The 15,101-nt window shown below is 41.4% G+C and overlaps 1 protein-coding gene across 19 annotated transcripts in view; it reads left to right on the top strand.

The window, feature by feature from the left end:
* The window catches only part of MYCBP2 (MYC binding protein 2), a 304,231-nt gene that overhangs the window by 181,797 nt on the left and 107,333 nt on the right, over positions 1–15,101 (top strand). For all 19 annotated transcript variants that reach the window (XM_068267884.1, XM_068267883.1, XM_068267882.1 and 16 more), the window contains 9 exons: positions 2,040–2,314; positions 3,872–4,093; positions 4,934–5,125; positions 7,118–7,324; positions 7,992–8,123; positions 10,938–11,116; positions 12,033–12,175; positions 12,472–12,572; positions 14,309–14,524. In XM_068267884.1, coding sequence (XP_068123985.1) covers positions 2,040–2,314; positions 3,872–4,093; positions 4,934–5,125; positions 7,118–7,324; positions 7,992–8,123; positions 10,938–11,116; positions 12,033–12,175; positions 12,472–12,572; positions 14,309–14,524 — 1,667 coding nt within the window. The remainder of the gene's footprint in view (positions 1–2,039; positions 2,315–3,871; positions 4,094–4,933; positions 5,126–7,117; positions 7,325–7,991; positions 8,124–10,937; positions 11,117–12,032; positions 12,176–12,471; positions 12,573–14,308; positions 14,525–15,101) is intronic.

The following is a 15,101-nucleotide window of genomic DNA, read 5'->3' as shown; positions in this document are numbered from 1 at the left end:
GATAAAAAAGCAGTTTTCATGAGTTTAGAATGTTAACCACTTAGGCGTAACAGAAATACAAAGCCAAGATGTAAATAAACTTAAAATCCTTGCTTGGGGGCTACTTTCAGAATGTAATGCATTTAGAGCAGGTGACACAGTAGTATACAATTTTTGGAATATAAAATATATACTGTATATAAGCTGTACAATGGTGCCAGAGTAAAATGCCCTATAAATTACTTTTGTCACGTTGCTGTCACGATGGGTAGCAAAAATCTGACAAATGTGACAGGTTTTGGACTATTCCATCTCCTCATGGGGTATTCTCAGGGTTTTCTTTGTTTTCCAAAGCAGTTGCTGAATGGCTCAGTCCAACTGCTAATATGATGTGCGAGTGAAATATTTAACAGCGAGTGAGTAGGGAGGTCGGCCGGGGTCTTTGTAAAGGGCCTTTCCAGGAAGTGCTATTGTATAGAATAAAGGAAACTGAGAATCGCCCATAAATAGATAGATGGGATAGTCCAAACCAGTCAGATTTATCTTGTTTTTCCTCACGATTAGGGATAGAAACAGAGGAAGAGGTCATTTATAGTGCATTTTGTATGTGTCATATGCATGTGTTTACATGTGATTTGAAATGTTAAAATTTTTGGTGATAAGTGGTCTGTTACAGGCATCACTTCAGGAAAAATTGGTGAGTTGTCCTTGCCGTAATGTCTGACTGCAAACTCATCTTACCTCTGCTTTGTTATTTTATGGTAGAGATTTATTGAACGGAAGTTTTAATGAAAACCGTGATGACGCTACTTTTTGCACATGCTTGCCTGTTCAGCAAGAACCTCAGTAGGGGGAAGCATCTGGATGCTCAAGAAATTGTGCAGTATCAGTAATTTTTGGCTGTAGCCTTAGCATTTCCTAGTGTGATTACAGCCTGCCTTTTTATCCTTGGACAAGATGATGTTTTTTCTTAAAGTGAATCCCAGATGAACTTTTACTCATTGCATAATTGTGTTCCTTGTCTATTATAGGGCATTCCTCAAGCCAAATACTTGTTGTTTTTTTTTTTGTTTTAATACTCTATTTCCCTATAAACTAAACAATCCACGCCCACGTGTTTTCAGAGAGCCAAGGCACTTTCAGACAGTAGCAAGGGCTCATGGAAGCTCAGTCTAGGCAGGAGGAGGGGGAAGTATTACTAGACAGAGATTTCAGAGGAGGGGGGGGGGGGGGGATTAGGTTTTTTTGATCAAGATGCAGATAAGCCTGCTTCTGTGTAATGTTTACAAACATGGTTGCCCTCATTGTATCACAGGAAGAAATAATCATATTCTATTAAAGCTGTTTGCAGCTAGATTTGCAGTGTAAACTATCTACACTTTAGATAAGATATATAGACAAGTTACTTGTTATAGTTAGTTTTTCATCTCGGATCCGCTTTAAAGGGTAGATTTATCATACTTCATGTTTGGTGTTAAAATGCCAGCGTAATGTATTGTGCTTCTTCACCACCGACACTGCCTTATAACACGTAGGTTAGCTTTCCCGTCGCTAATTACCGTAAATTGTCTTCCTTCAGCATTAGCTTTTTCCTTTCTTGGATATTTTGAGATTTATAATACTGTAATTTTTATTCTCCACTTATTGGAAAAATATTGCTGTGGAATGCTGAAGTAGAAATGCTGCACTCCAGTGGAAAGTCACTTAATGGGTTATCAAATTGAGGTGCATTATGGGAGATATATTTTATTGGCAATGTTCGTTTGAAATTAGCATTGAAAGTATAAAATAGTGAGCTGCACTGAATTCGGCCCAGGGTCCTTGAGTTTAACCCCTGAGTTGTAATGTATTGGTTTACTTTGGCTGTCAGGATTAAGATTTTCTAGCTAGCAACTGGAGAATGATGGATTTCATGCCTATTTTATTTATACACTATGTATTATTGGCTGATAAAGCTGCAGTAAGTTATTAGCAACTTGGGTTTATTTATTTTTTGTTGATCAACAGTATACTGGTATTTCTAATTCATAAGCTTACATGGTTCATATTTCCTTCTTCAGCTTCCACAAAGGCAGTGGTAGAAGAAACAACAAAACTAGCTGAGTGCATTGGAAAAACTAGGACATTGCTAAGGAAGATTCTTTCTGAAGGTGTGGACAACTGCATGACAAAACTTGATAACGACCCTCAAGGATACCTCAGCCAACCATTGAGTCTGTTGGAAGCTGTTCTGCAGGAGTGTCATAACACCTTCACGGCCTGCTTCCATTCCTTTTACCCTACTCCTGCACTCCAGTGGGCCTGTCTCTGCGACTTACTCAACTGCTTGGACCAGGTAAGTAATTTACGTATTCGGTGTTGGCAAAAAAAATATTTTTCCCCTTTGTTCTGCTGTCCCTGTATGTTTTCCATGTGTTTGCATGGGCTATCTCTGGGTACTCCAGCTTCTTCCTAGTCTGATTAGTAGGCTAAATGACTTCCTAGCAGAATTAGCACTAGACAGCAGGAGGGACATTCAAATGGACCCGAACTCAGAACTTCTTCAGTGCTGTTAAGAAACACAACAGCATAATAACCTTTAAACAAAAACATTTGTTACAGCTGATACAAATCCTAAAATAAATCTGCACTGTTACTACTTCCTGATTCATGGAAGCAGACATTAACATCCAGTGCTTTCAAATTAGCTTATCTGCCATCTCTGCCATGGCAATCATGTGACACAGGAGAGCTCAAATTACAGCTTGTGATTAGATGAGGAGGATTGAAATGGGCTAAACTCTCTGAATACATACGGGGTGCATTTATCGGTGTTTTCCTTCTGTCCTGTGCAAGAGTTCAGGTCCACTTTCCACTGAATATGATAGGGGCATTAGAATGTGAAGGATTTTTTTTCTGTGGCTTAAGCAAACCTCAACATTGTGACAATTTTTACAATGATGCAACATCCCAATCCAGGTGGGTATCTACCTGGATTGATGTGTTGCTTATTGTAAGACTTGCCACAATAAACACAATCCCAGCAAGTGCGTTCCTTGTCTAGTGCCTGGTACGGTACACACCATGCAATTTCCTGTCGCGTAAACGGGTCGCATTGATGATTTACAACAGGTTGGATCTGATTTCCGATTGATTTAGCAATCGCTTCTATACAAAGTAAGTGATCACAAAATCGATCGGAAATTAGCTCAGACCTGTTGGAAATAATCTATTCAACCCGTCCATCTGATGGGAAATTGCATGGGGAGTACCAGGCATAATACTGCAGCCTCTCGTTTGTCCTGTGGTGTGTTCTATACAAGAGTAGGTTCATACAAGCCCGTCGCACAGGATATCTGATCACATGTGATAAGTTGTTGTGCCAACATTGTTTTCCTCTACCATTGGGCATTAGATTATCCCCTCTGAGGGTCACTTAGGCCCAGTTCACATTAGTGGTGAACGGAAGCGGAGCATATACTGTACAAACTGTCCGGTATACGAACGGATCTAGTGTTAACCATTGGATCCGTTCACATCCATCCGCTTGTACGGATGCTGCAGGACCTATTTTTCCGGACCGTTGTGCCCAGCGGAACGGAAAGGGAATGTTTTGCAGCTGCATAGGAACAAGTAGAAAACTGACAGTTTACAGCACACTGGCTGTAAAAACTGACAGATTTTACCTGATCCTGATGGCCAGCTACAAAAAAAACCCGCTAATGTGAACCGGGCCTTAGTGAAAGGAATCATTCAAAGTACATTGTAAAGCACTGCAAGAAAAAATCTGCACTGTATAAAATATGTGGGTTGATTTGATATGATAAAGTTTGTAAAGCAATAACTGAATGGCACAGTTAAAACACCGGCAACTTATGTGTTGGAAATAAGTTTTTATGTTTGGTTCTTTTAGGACATACAGGAAGCAAATTTCAAGACATCCAGTAGCCGCCTTCTAGCTGCAGTTATGTCTGCTTTGTGTCACACTTCAGTGAAGCTTACCTCCATCTTTCCCATTGCTTATGATGGCGAAGTCCTTCTGCGGTCCATGGTGAAACAAGTCAGCACAGAGAATGACACAGCCCTGGCTCATCGCTTCCCTCTGCTGGTGTCGAGCATGGAAAAGCTCAGCCAGGTAGGGACAGGCTGATTTCACAGGATGTTACATAGCAATACACTCATGAGCAAGCCATCTTTTAAATCTTTAGAAAGAAAACTGTTCTTTGGATTTTTTGGTCCATACAAATGTTTGTCCTTGAGAGCCAATTAACTTTAAAGAGACTCTGAAGTCTCATAAAATTCACGTTTTTATTTTAAAAATCTCTTACATCATTGCCCTAACTAAAACACTGCATCCTCGCGGCTGAACGCTAACTAAATCCCCCCAAACTCCCCGGGGGCACATTGCGGGGAGCGCTTCCGTGAAGAGGCAGAGCTTTTGGCTGCAGCTCTGCCTCTACACGCATCCATCAGCGCGGATCGCCACCTCCGCCTGCCCCTCTGTCTTCTTTCACTGAGAGGGGTGGGGGGAGGCGGAGATACGTGCGGATTGATGCGAATGGAGGCAGAGCCGCAGCTGAAAGCTCTGCCTCCTCCAGCAGCAAAATCCACGACCAAGAGGGTCGTGGATTTGTGCTCTGGAGTTTGGGGTGATTTAGTTAGTGTTCATTCGCGGGGTGTGGCGTTTTAGTTAGGGCAATGATGTTAGAGATTTTTTTTTAAATTAAAACCTGGATTTTATGAGACTTCATAGTCTCTTTAACAGATTGGAATTTCCATAATTTTTTAATTATAAAATAAATTTTAATTTTAATAAAAAAAATTTCCTAAGCAATTTCTTTGTCCTTCAATGACCGCTGCCAGAAGAGTGTGTGCATGATTGATTTTATCTAGTGGGAGGTGGAATGAATTTTGAAAACTGCACATGCACTTTGTTGTTCTCCTGTTTACAGATAACCATATTGCTTATTTTCAGAGTGAAGAGAATGTCTCTGGTATGACCAGCTTTCGGGAAGTTCTTGAGAAGATGTTGGTCATTGTTGTATTACCTGTAAGGAACAGCTTGCGCAGGGAGCATGAACTCTTCTCTTCACACCTGGTATCCAACACATGCGGGCTCCTAGCCAGTATTGTCAGTGAACTAACAGCATCTGCCCTTGGATCAGAGGTACATTTATAGACGGTTTCTCATATTAATGCCTTGAAATGTTAATATACAGCCTACACTTGTGCTGTGGGTTTTGACCCCCTTATACAGGAATGCTGACCTAGTATAGTAATGTTGCTGCTCTGCAGCATGCAAGGATTGCTACATTATGTGCATTAGTATATGCACATCATATGGCCCGCACTTATGCTTACGGCCTGGAACAAAATCACATCCCAGGACAGCAGATGTGGGGTCAGAGCAAGGTTTGAGCAATGTTAAGTATTCCATCCATCAAAGGCAAAATGTACTTTTGAGTCATTCATTTAGCTTTATTAATGTTTACATTGACATGTTATGCTTAATTGTTAGTATTTTACAAAGTTAGCTAAGCTTGATGGTGTATCTAATAAGAAAGTCTAAGCATCAATCTAAAATTAGCTGCTGAACCCAGTAAAGGCTGTTTTTTAGTAAGTGATATCTGCAGGCATTTTCTGAGACATGGAAGTAATCAAGACTAGGGTTTGTCTCATTTGTTTTTCTGAGACAGAAGGTAGGGGTATGAGTCATCATATGACTCATCAGTCTGCAGTGTGAGCTAATCTGATCATACATATTGTAGTGTAGACTATTAAAGGACCAGTTTTTATAAAATACATAGTATAGACAAACTGCATAGAGATGTGTAATCATGTTTTGTAATTTAAGAATCAGTGACTGTTCAAATTTAGCTGTTCTTCTGTATGACAATGCTATCATGCTTGTAGAAATTGGGGGAAAAAAGTCCTGTTGTTGGTCACAAAGGGTTATTTCCATCCAATTATTTTTATTAGAATTGATCATAAGTTAATGGACACATATGACATGGAAAAAGTAAAAAAAAATAAAAAAATGGAAAGATCTCTACCCTGTTCACAAATAAACTAAAGCAAAATCAAAACCTATAATATCTATGTTTGACCCACAAGCTAATAGTCAGACAATATAATACACTAGAATGGCAATGCTCAGGATGTGTACGTGGCTACTGTGTGATGAAACAATAAATGCTCATGTATACATCCAAATAGTATAAAACATAACATTTATTAGAAATCTCAATTTCTACCAATAAGAATACAGGAGTCTTGTATATTTTATGGTAAAGCAAAATATGCTCCACTTACAGTAGGTGAGTGGCAGTTGTATCGACTGATAAATCCTCAGATTGAGCAAGCAGATATGCAAGCAAATCTTCCAAGCATGCATTCAGGCTGGTCAGCAGCATAGTGTATTTGCATCCAGAGTAGGGCACCACAAACCCGAGCAGAGATGGATGGCATAAGCAGTCAATCTATAGTGGCAAAGCATAAGTGGTAAACTGTTCCACGTCAAATAAAGCATGTAGATTGGAGAGTGCAGTTCCAGTAAAGTGTCCATGACCAAATAACCTCTTGATGTCAACGTAGTTTCCATCCAGATCCAGTGGGAAAGATATGATAAATTGACCTCTGAACAGAGGGGCGGCTCAAACTGCTGAGAAAAAGCAGCTGAGATAGTCAAGCCATGTTTAATCAGCCCATATGCCAATTCCTTAGCGGACAGAGCTACATGAGTAGAATGAGTGCCATAACAGTGTGACATGTAAAGAGCGGTGATCCACGGCGTCCCAAAATGTTGAGTACAGTCCATCACAGCCAAAGGGGTAGAACAAAACCTGCCATGTGAGTGGCATATAAAAAAAAAAAAAAAAAAAAAAAAAAAAAACATACAGTAGCCAAATGTTAACAAAACTAGAAACTATAAACCTGTTCTCTACATTAATTGCAGTAATAGGAACAAGGCGGCCCCAAAACAAAATTATAGAACAAATGTGGGATGGTGTGTGATTGTGACATCCAGAGAGATGGTATGCGTAGCACACACCAGTTAGCCAATAAATATTTTTATGTTAAAAACTTTATGTAGCATTTGTAAATTAATGTAGGCCTTTGTGTGTATCATTCTGTAATGATGTGTTTCTCTTAACTTGAGGTTGATGGCTTGAATTCTCTGCATTCTGTAAAGTCCAGTCCTAATCGCTTCACCAAAACGAGCCAAGGTAGAAGCTGGAATACTGGAAATGGATCTCCTGATGCAATATGCTTCTCTGTGGACAAGCTTGGGGTGGTAGTGGTTGGATTCTGTGTTTATGGAGGAGGTGGAATCCATGAATATGAGCTGGAAGTTCTTGTAGATGATGTGAGTATATCAAAAGAACTGCTCAAACAATTTAAACGTTGACTTTGCTTTCAGAGTTACAGATTGCCCTGCAAGGTCATGGTGAACCAGAACTCGTAGGAGTGTGTAAGAGGCTGAAAGAGATCAAAAAGTCTCATTACTAAAATGTTATGTAAAACAGGTTTGCCTTCTTAAAACAGAAGGTATTTGCAATGATTCAGGTTGGAGTGAACTTTAAAGTGTCCCACAGTGCATCACTGTTAAGTATGCAAATCATCTTTGTTGCCCCTGATGGCTAAACACGTGTGTGTGTGTGTGTGTGTGTGTGTGTGTGTGTGTGTGTGTGTGTGTGTGTGTGTGTGTGTCCACACATCTTGTTCAAAGAAGTTTAGCATTAAAACGTGATAATTCAATTGTACTTGTCACCTGACTCAGTTAAGAAAGGTTCTATAAAGCTAGTACCATATTAGACTTTTTCAATACAGATATTAAGACTTAATTTTTTTTTTTTTTTTTTTTTTTTTTTTTTTAAGAAAATAAAAAATTGGAGTCATGCCCCCAAATGAATACTTGCTTTTGTAGCATTAGTGCAGTGGAATTATTTAGCTGGAAATGAAGATTGGTGTTCTTTTGCAGCAACAGTATTAGGTTGTCTTGTGTATTCTAATTTTGGACTTCATTCTTTCAGAGTGATCATTCTGGTGATGCAGGGCACTCACACAGGTGGACGTCACTAGAATTAGTGAAAGGCACTTACACAACTGATGATTCCCCAAGTGATATTGCTGAAATTAGGCTGGATAAAGCGGTGCCTTTGAAGGTAAACTCTTCATGAGAATCAAATAACTCATTCTTCATCTGAGTGAGTTATGGATCAATCGCTTGGTAAACTAAACCAAGAATTTTCAATTAGCTCCTGGAATGGTGAAAGATTAGTCTGGGTAGAGTGCTGAGGTTGGAAAATAACATTGGATTTAATTTTTCCTTAAATTTAAAAAAGAACCCGAGGTGAGAGAGATATTGAGGCTTACCTGTTTATTTCCTTTTTAAATAATGCACATTGACTGGCTGTCCTGCTGATAATCTGCCTCTAATACTTTAAGCCATAGACCCTGAACAAGCATGCAGATCCGATGTCGTCACAGTGGCTGGATAGTGTACTGGTGAAGGTTACCTTTGACATGGGAGACCAGGGTACGAATCCTGGCTAGGGCCAATACCTATTCAGTAAGGAGTTCAAGGCAAGACTTCCTAACACCGCATGGTGGCCTCTTGAGTGCATCCCAGTGGCTGTAGCTCTTGAGCCCTTTGAGTCCGACAGAGAAAAGTGCTATACAATTGTTCGAATTATGTCAATGACAAATGTGACAAAATTAGCTGCATTCTTGTTTCAGTTGTGATTTAGACCCTGCTGACCAGAAATATCAGCAGGACTTCCAAGCAACTGGTATGGTTTAAAAGGAAATGAATATGGCAGCTTCCATAGGTCTCATACCTCAGGTTCCTTGTAATGGCACCAAAATGAAAATTTCTTAGTGTACCAAGCTCAATGAAATAATGAAATCTGCTCCTGACCGGCTCACAGAGTGGGCGCAAAGCTGCACGATCGGCAGGAATGCACAGCGATGTCGAAATCTACATCCTGTCAGAAATAAGCGGCCACAAACAGAGTAGATTTCAACTAGCGTGGTCTGGAAATGGTTAATGCTTCCAATCATATACTTTTAGGAACATTACATAATGTAAATAATAATTATTTTTCTGTTGTGGCTACTTCTATTTTGAAGCCTGTGCTAGTTGTAATAGGTGTGAATGACATTAGGGAACATAAAATTCTTCTGTAAATTGTTGTCGGTTGCTCTACAATAGAAACAAAGACCACTGTGCTAATCAAGACAAATAACATATTGCGCTTTTCTCCTGGTTGACTCAAAGCGCCAGAGCTGCAGCCACTAGGACGAGCTGTATAGGCAGTAGCAGTGTTAGGGAGACTTGCCTAAGGTCTCCTACTGAATAGGTGCTGGCTTACTGAACAGGCAGAGCCGAGATTCAAACCCAGGTCTCCTCTGTCAGAGACAGAGCCCTTAACCAGTACACTATCCAGCCACCATTGACTAATGTCACGGGGGAAGCCCTTGTCAAGAGGTAAACCCTTGGATGGGGGAGAGGAGGGGACCTGATAGAGTATAAAAAAATAAACAAAAAATTGTAAGAAAGATTATCACCCCAAGTTGAGGGGTAGGGTATTAAAACCACAATTTTATTGAAATCTTAGACATTGCGTTTTGCTAGTCTTAACCGCATTTCTAGGCCAATGTCTGTGCCTTTGTTGAGAACCCCCGGAGACTTGGAGCGCACTTGAGAAAGGGCTGCTGCCTGAAACAACGCTCTGTATCTGATATAAAGCTTTCTTCTGAAGTTTTTTAATGCATTAAAGTGGTGGTGTGTATCTATTTTTCACTAGGGGCAGGTACTCTTCATCCTGATATGCTTGCACCTCTGGGTAGTAGCCTATGTGGAGAGTTGCATTATTCACACACACATGTGCAGTGAATCAGTCATTTATTTTGCCAAGTGCAAAGGGGGTTCTGGGAGGGGGGGGGGGGATAATGTTGGAAAGCCAAGAGCTGAGGCTGCCATACTACAGCACCACCAGTCGCACTTCTCAAGTATCTGTCATTCCTAAGGAAGGGGGGGGGGGGGGGGGTGAACGCAGAGTGATGAGAAGGCTCAGCAATGATTACCCAGTTCTTCATGAAAGAAACCAGCTGTGATGGCTGATGCTGCTGAAGATCCTGATTGCTGACATCTGGTATCTGGCAGTGCTGGCCAAGGTGTTCCAGTTCTAAACGTGCAGTAGTGTTAATTTCTGTGGTGGGTCCCGACTCCTGGGCAGCATTCGGCAGGGCTGGTCAAGATAATCTGGCTGTCACAGAAGCTACTGGCTGCAGCGGCCCCTACTTCCGGGTTAGCGGCTGGCCTCTTGGAGTAGCTGAACCAAATGAGTCCCTGCTGCGGTGGAGCAGCAGCAGCTGATGGATGGAGCCAGCATCTTGCGAGTCCAAAAGTGTGAATCAGCGCAGTGTCTTCTGACCTCAGTGGAGTCCCAACCTCTTGGGTAGCAGCAGTGGACTCTATTTGGCATGTACCTGCACAGACAACGGACCCAGGCAGCAGAAATGTAGAAAAAGCTCCAGGTTCCGAACTCCCCACGACCCGCACCAACGTCCCGGGCTACACTGGACCACACTGCACATCTTCAGGGGGAAAGCAAGATTAATTGGAAACGGGGAAAAAAAACAAGCAAAAAGCCAGAATCCTGTGGCCATGGCTATCAATTAAGGCGTCATCTTCCTGAATGGCAGTTTAACAGTGAAGCCCATTGCATTACAAATAATGGAAGTGATCATGTGACGTTCAGCCCAGAATTAAGGGTTTTGCTTTGTAAATTATATTTCGGTCACACTTAGCATATGTATGGATTCTTCTGATCTTTTGAGAAGTTATGGGAGGTTAAATTACGCTTTAAATAAGTGTGAGGGACACTTTTAGTAATTGTGAAACTGAAAAGCTTAGATTTGCATGGATGCTGTAAATTAAACAGTACAAATAGTTTTGCTTAATTTTTTTGTAGGAGAACACAAAGTATGCAGTACGTCTGAGAAATTACGGGAGTCGCACAGCGAATGGAGATGGGGGGATGACCACTGTTCAGTGCCCAGATGGCGTAACCTTCACTTTCAGCTCCTGCAGTCTGAGCAGTAATGGTACTAACCAAACCAGAGGACAGATCCCTCAAGTGTTATATTACAGGTCTGTATTGCTGTGTAAAGTAACCCTTCTGTGTTGGCATGGTGTGTAAACTGATTTAAGTGAAGATGTCACACAGTACCTAAAAATGAATATGTTGTAAGGGAGACCTTTGCTTGTCTACTTGGAAATTCCCGCATTCTGTATATCAAACCAGCTTTAACATTTTTCTTTCCTACTTTAATTTCTGTCCCCCCTCTTTGTGCAGTGGGAGTGCCACTAAAACAGATCACGTTTTGAAAAGAGAAGACCTTTAGTTTTACATAAGACAATGGGAATGTACTCAAAGCCCTTTCCTAGGCAGTTGGACAACAACAAAAATGACTGTTGTACATTGTGTTATGAGTAATTATTGTCCCATCCTGCACCATTCCTCTCTAAAACCATATATTCTCAATTGTGTATAAGTTGTAATAAACCCTCCTGTTCCCCCAAGTGCTCCACTTTAAGCAGAAGTTTAAGGTGTGCTACGTTATAAACCCCTAACATAGGATCCAATTATTCTGGCCTACTAAAGCTTGGCCATACATAGTTTATCTTTTCAGGAGTTTCAATCTTTTTGCTGAAATTGATGGGTGCAAGTATTGGTGCATAGTAGTATGGGTGCAAGCATGGCTAAGTTCCATTAATTCTAGATCAGACTTGTTGACTGATTTCCAATTGGAGAGTGAATGATGTCTTATTGGATTAGGTCATTACTGAGCCGTGTATAGCTATCAAAAGTCAGTTAGTTTGAACGTTACCAACTGGGTTCTGGATATTATGGCCTCTGATTAGCTGAGCCTGTGGTTCAGCTATAGTAGTTTTACAAATGTAAGCCCACTCAGGTCTACTTAAAGTTGTGTTCATGTGTGTGAGGTCTTGCATTGTGATCACATTATTGCTTAAAACATTTCTTGTTTTGCTTTTTGTGTTATAGAAGTGAGTATGATGGTGATCTTCAGTCACAACTATTGAGCAAAGCCAATGAAGAAGACAAAAATTGTAGCAGAGCCCTTTCCGTGGTAAATGCTGTAACCCGAGCTGCTAAAGACCTGTTACACAGAGCGCTAGCAGTTGATGGTGAGAATTTCATATGATTTTCAGTGCGGTGTGTGGCTTTATATAACTGATGGCAGAGTTTTGACATGCACTATAACATATGTTTGAATAACAAATCAGCGGACAATGGTATTGTCTCAAATACTACCATATGAGGCAATGAGCCACTGCTTAATAGATGCGTTGGTCACCCTGTTAGACTTGTTATTAAGATAACATCTGACACCATTAGAAAATGACCACAGTCTTCTTACTTCCTGTAGACTTGTAGGCATTTGTGGTACTCATGCACTGTTAATGTGTTCTTCTCCTAATAGCTGATGACATTCCAGAGCTGCTTAGTTCTTCCAGCCTATTTTCTATGCTGCTTCCTCTGCTGATAGCATACATTGGACCAGTAGCAGCTGCTATCCCAAAGGTAACATAACTTTTTTTTATCTCAAGTTTAAATATATGAATTACTGTATATTATGTTTATTTTGCTAGCATGTGCATAAAATTCATGAACGATTTTGTGTAAATGTTAAGACATTGACGTTCAAAATCTTTTCCGAGAACCCATTCTCTGAATCGGTGAGTGCGCTGATCCAGAGCAGATTCCCAATTAAGCACTTATGTGACTAGTCTCATAGCAGTATATGGTGTGATATTTCTCATTACTTCTTCCAGCAAATGTGAAGTGTTTAAAGAGACTCTGAAGCCTCTTTAAAAATCAGTTTTTAACTCCTATTTATGTTAAGGATCTATACCCGACCTGAAACGCCGCTATCCCGCAGCTGAACGAGTGTTTTATCACCCTCAAATCCCCAGGGCAAAAACGGGGGAGCATTTCCTGGAGGAGGCTGAGCTTTCTGCAGTAGCTCTGCCTCTCCTCGCATCAATCCCCGCTGATTGCCGCATTCCGCCCGCCCCTCTGTCTTCTTTCACTGAGAGGGGCGGGGGAGATGCAGAGATCTGCGGTGGATTGACTGGAATGGAGGCAGAGCTACAGCAGTCGGCTCTGCCTCCCTGGGCAGCAAAATCCACGACCAAGAAAGTCGTGGCGTTTTGCCCTAGGATTTGAGTGTGCTAAAACCCTCGTTCAGCCACGGGATAGCGGTGTTTTAGGTCGGGCATAGATCCTTAACGTAAATAAGAGCTAAAAACTGATTTTTAAAGAGGCTTCAGAGTCTCTTTAAAGGCTTGTACACATGCTAAATAGTTAAGGTGAACGGCTGAGTCTGCCGTTGCCCAGGGTCTAGCATGTGTACAGTGGCCCCTAGGCATCACTGACAGATCCGGAGTGCCTGATTGTCTCTGCCATGTGCAGACTGAGCCCATTGTGCTTCTCCTGCCCCATCATGACCTGCCCAGCCATGCCCCCACCCTAGAAACAGAGTATAGCCTACAGTGCTTGGCCTTGAACTGTTGCCTTAGGGATAGGGACTCCTGATACGTTTGGGTGACAATAATTGTGCCCACCTTAACCCATTTCATAGCTCCATAACCAAAGTATTTTTTTACAATTCAGAGCCCCACTTTAACTGCTGTGAATACTTGGTTCAGAGCACATCCCCCTTTCTCTATCCATGTGAGTATAGCTCTGGATACTAGGATTCATGTTTTAGTTGTCTTTTTACCTGACCCTCACCAACACCCTTACTGGAAGAGGAGCAGAATTGAGCACTTATATTTATTACTTGGGGACAATGAGGGAGAGGAAGAGATGGAAAAAGAAAAACACCTATCTCCTCATTTAAGCCAATGGTCATGACTGAGGGAAGTCCAAAAGTCAGCTAAGGCCTGGTTCACACTGCAAGAGCTTTTTTTAGTGCTAGTGATTTGAAAAGCTCTTGCTAATGCAATGCTGTGGGGGATTTTTTATAAAATCGCATTGCTCAAGTAAGAGCAAACTAATAGCATTACATTAGCAAGAGCTTTTAAAATCACAAGCGCTTAGAAAAAGCTTTTGCAGTGTGAACCAGCCCTGAGTGAAATGGACTTGCCCCTGCTGCCAAATGCAGGCTTTTCAGCATCATCAGACTTGAATAGATATCAGCTGAAAAAATGAGTTGCTCTTGCAAATAAATGTAAAGTATTGTGTAATTTCGTGTTAATGAATATAAATTGAAATTTACTTTTAGTTCTTCTAAAGCCTTTCTTTTAAATTGATAGGCGGCTGTTGAAGTATTTGGTCTTGTGCAGCAGTTACTCCCATCAGTTGCCATCTTGAATCAGAAATATGCCCCTCCTATCTTCAATCCAAACCAATCAACTGACAGCACGACTGGTAACCAGCCTGAGCAGCTTTCTGCCTGTACTACCTCTAATCACTATGCTGTGTTGGAAAGTGAGCACCCATACAAGGCAGCCAGTGTGATGCAGTATAAGGTATTTCTATACTTTTATTTACTTTGTTGCAGAAGAATGCAGAACATGTGTGATCTGTTTTAGCAGGATTTAAAGAGAACCCGAGGCGGCATTTTTGAATCTTAATAGGACACGGGCATGTCCTCTGCACAATGACATGCCTCTGTCATCGCGCTGCAGCCGCCAGCAACCCCATACCCCCCCCCCCCCCCCCACTCTGCTGTACCCCCAGCAAAATACCGCCAGGCTAGCAACAATCTGCTTGTCGCTAGCCTGCTATTTACCTGAGGCTTGTCAATCCATCAATAGGCTCCCACTTCTGCTAGCTTCCTCCAGTCGAAAGCTAAGCCGCAGCCCAGGAAGTAGGGGGGCTGGCGGCTGCAGCACAATAGCACAGAGGCATGTCATTGAGCACAGGACATGCCTCTGTGTCCTATTAAGATTTGAACATGCTGCCTCGGGTTCTCTTTAATATTGTTATATTCTTGGTAAGAAATTGTCAGTAGAACTGGCTATAGTGTAACATGTCTAGCTCCTATGAATGTTCATATACTGTTACTTTATTGCTTTCATTGCATCAATGACTTTGCCTCCTTCA

The sequence above is a fragment of the Hyperolius riggenbachi genome, chromosome 2 (genome assembly GCF_040937935.1).
Source record: "Hyperolius riggenbachi isolate aHypRig1 chromosome 2, aHypRig1.pri, whole genome shotgun sequence".
Classification (NCBI taxonomy): Eukaryota; Metazoa; Chordata; class Amphibia; order Anura; family Hyperoliidae; genus Hyperolius; species Hyperolius riggenbachi.
Note: the sequence above shows the minus strand (reverse complement) of the source record. Positions and strands in the feature narration are given on the sequence as shown.